Here is a 1,861-nt window from a genome sequence, read left to right on the forward strand (position 1 = left end):
AATATGATATTACCTATGTTACTTAGAAAGCCATCAAAGGGAGTGCCTTGGCAGATTATCTAGCTAATCATCCTGTTGATGATTATAAATCAATGCAATGTGAATTCCCAGACGAAAGTATCATGGTTTTGTCTGAAGAATATGATGATGGAAAATGGACCTTGTTGTTCGACGGGGCCTCAAACATAATGGGGCATGGGATTGGGGTTGTTTTAATATCTCCAAAAAAGAAGTTCATACCTATCACGGCGCGATTGTGTTTTGATTGTACCAATAATATGGCAGAATATGAAGCTTGCGCCATGGGAGTTTTGGCGGCTTTGGAATCAAAAGCAAAAGGTCTAGGAGTATATGGAGATTCAGCCCTAGTCATTAATCAGCTTAACCAAGAATGGGAAACTCGAGATAAGAAGTTAATACCTTATTTTACCTACATAAAAGAATTGTCTTTAGAATTTGACAAAATCACGTTTCACCATGTCCCTCGAGAAGACAATCAATTGGCTGATGCTTTGGCTACTTTATCCTCTATGTTCCAAATAAATCGAAACGATGATATCCCATCAATTAAAATGGAGAGTCGAGATTATCCAGCCTACTGCCATGTCATGGAAGAAGAAACTGACGGAAAACCGTGGTATCACGACATCAAACATTATCTTATAAATAGAGAATATCCTCCCGGAATATCGGAGAATGAGAAAAGAACTTTGAGACGGTTATCCGCGAGCTTTATTGTGAACGAAAATATTTTGTATAAGAGGAATCACGATATGGTACTCCTCAGATGTGTTGATGTTAATGAGGCGAAGGAAATTCTACAAGATATCCACGATGGCTCTTATGGGATCCATATGAATGGACACCCCATGCCTAGAAAGATTCTTCGGGCCGGATATTATTGGCTCACCCTAGAAAAAGATTGTTATAATTATGTAAAGAAATGTTATAAATGTCAAATATATGCTGATAATATCCACGCCCCACCAGTACCCCTGAACACCCTTTCAGCGCCCTGGCCATTCTCAATGTGGGGCATAGACGTCATCGGAATGATCGAACCGAAAGCATCAAATGGACATCGCTTCATCTTGGTGGCAATTGATTACTTTACCAAGTGGGTAGAGGCAGCTTCATACGCCAATGTAACCAAAAATGTGGTAGTCAAATTTATAAAAAGGGAATTAATATGTCGTTATGGTCTACCAAGCAAGATCATTACTGACAATGCCACAAACCTAAATAACAAAATGATGGATGAATTGTGTGCCACCTTTAAAATTCAACACCACAATTCGTCCCCGTACAGACCAAAAATGAATGGTGCAGTTGAAGCGGCAAATAAAAACATCAAAAAAATTATTCAGAAAATGGTTATAACATACAAAGATTGGCACGAGATGTTGCCATTTGCACTACATGGGTATCGTACTTCGGTACGCACTTCAACTGGAGCAACCCATTTTTTCTTAGTATATGGGATGGAGGCTGTGCTACCTATTGAAGTAGAAATCCCCTCGCTCAGAGTATTAATGGAAGCTAAACTAGAAGAGTCGGAATGGATACAAACGCGTTTTGATCAATTGAATTTGATTGAAGAAAAAAGGTTGGCAGCCTTATGTCATGGGCAATTATATCAGAAAAGACTGAAGAAAGCGTATGAGAAAAAAATACGTCCTCGAGAATTCCAAGAAGGTGATCTGGTGCTGAAAAAAAATCTTACCCATTCAAAAGGATTATCGTGGGAAATGGACTCCTAACTATGAGGGACCATACGTCGTGAAGAAAGCTTTCTCAGGTGGAGCTTTGATCCTTACGAATATGGATGGAAAAGATTTAGCTCTTCCTGTAAACTCAGACG

The 1,861-nt window shown here is 39.2% G+C and overlaps 1 protein-coding gene across 1 annotated transcript in view; it reads left to right on the forward strand.

Annotated features, from left to right (window-relative positions):
• The first annotated feature begins 122 nt into the window (after positions 1–122).
• Positions 123–1,861, forward strand: part of LOC140920116 (uncharacterized) — a 6,568-nt gene continuing 4,829 nt past the window's right edge. Inside the window, exon 1 of the mRNA XM_073367439.1 lies at positions 123–1,606. Within this exon, the coding sequence (XP_073223540.1) occupies positions 123–1,606 (1,484 nt within the window). The remainder of the gene's footprint in view (positions 1,607–1,861) is intronic.

This window comes from Cicer arietinum, chromosome 4, assembly GCF_000331145.2.
Source record: "Cicer arietinum cultivar CDC Frontier isolate Library 1 chromosome 4, Cicar.CDCFrontier_v2.0, whole genome shotgun sequence".
Taxonomy (NCBI): Eukaryota; Viridiplantae; Streptophyta; class Magnoliopsida; order Fabales; family Fabaceae; genus Cicer; species Cicer arietinum.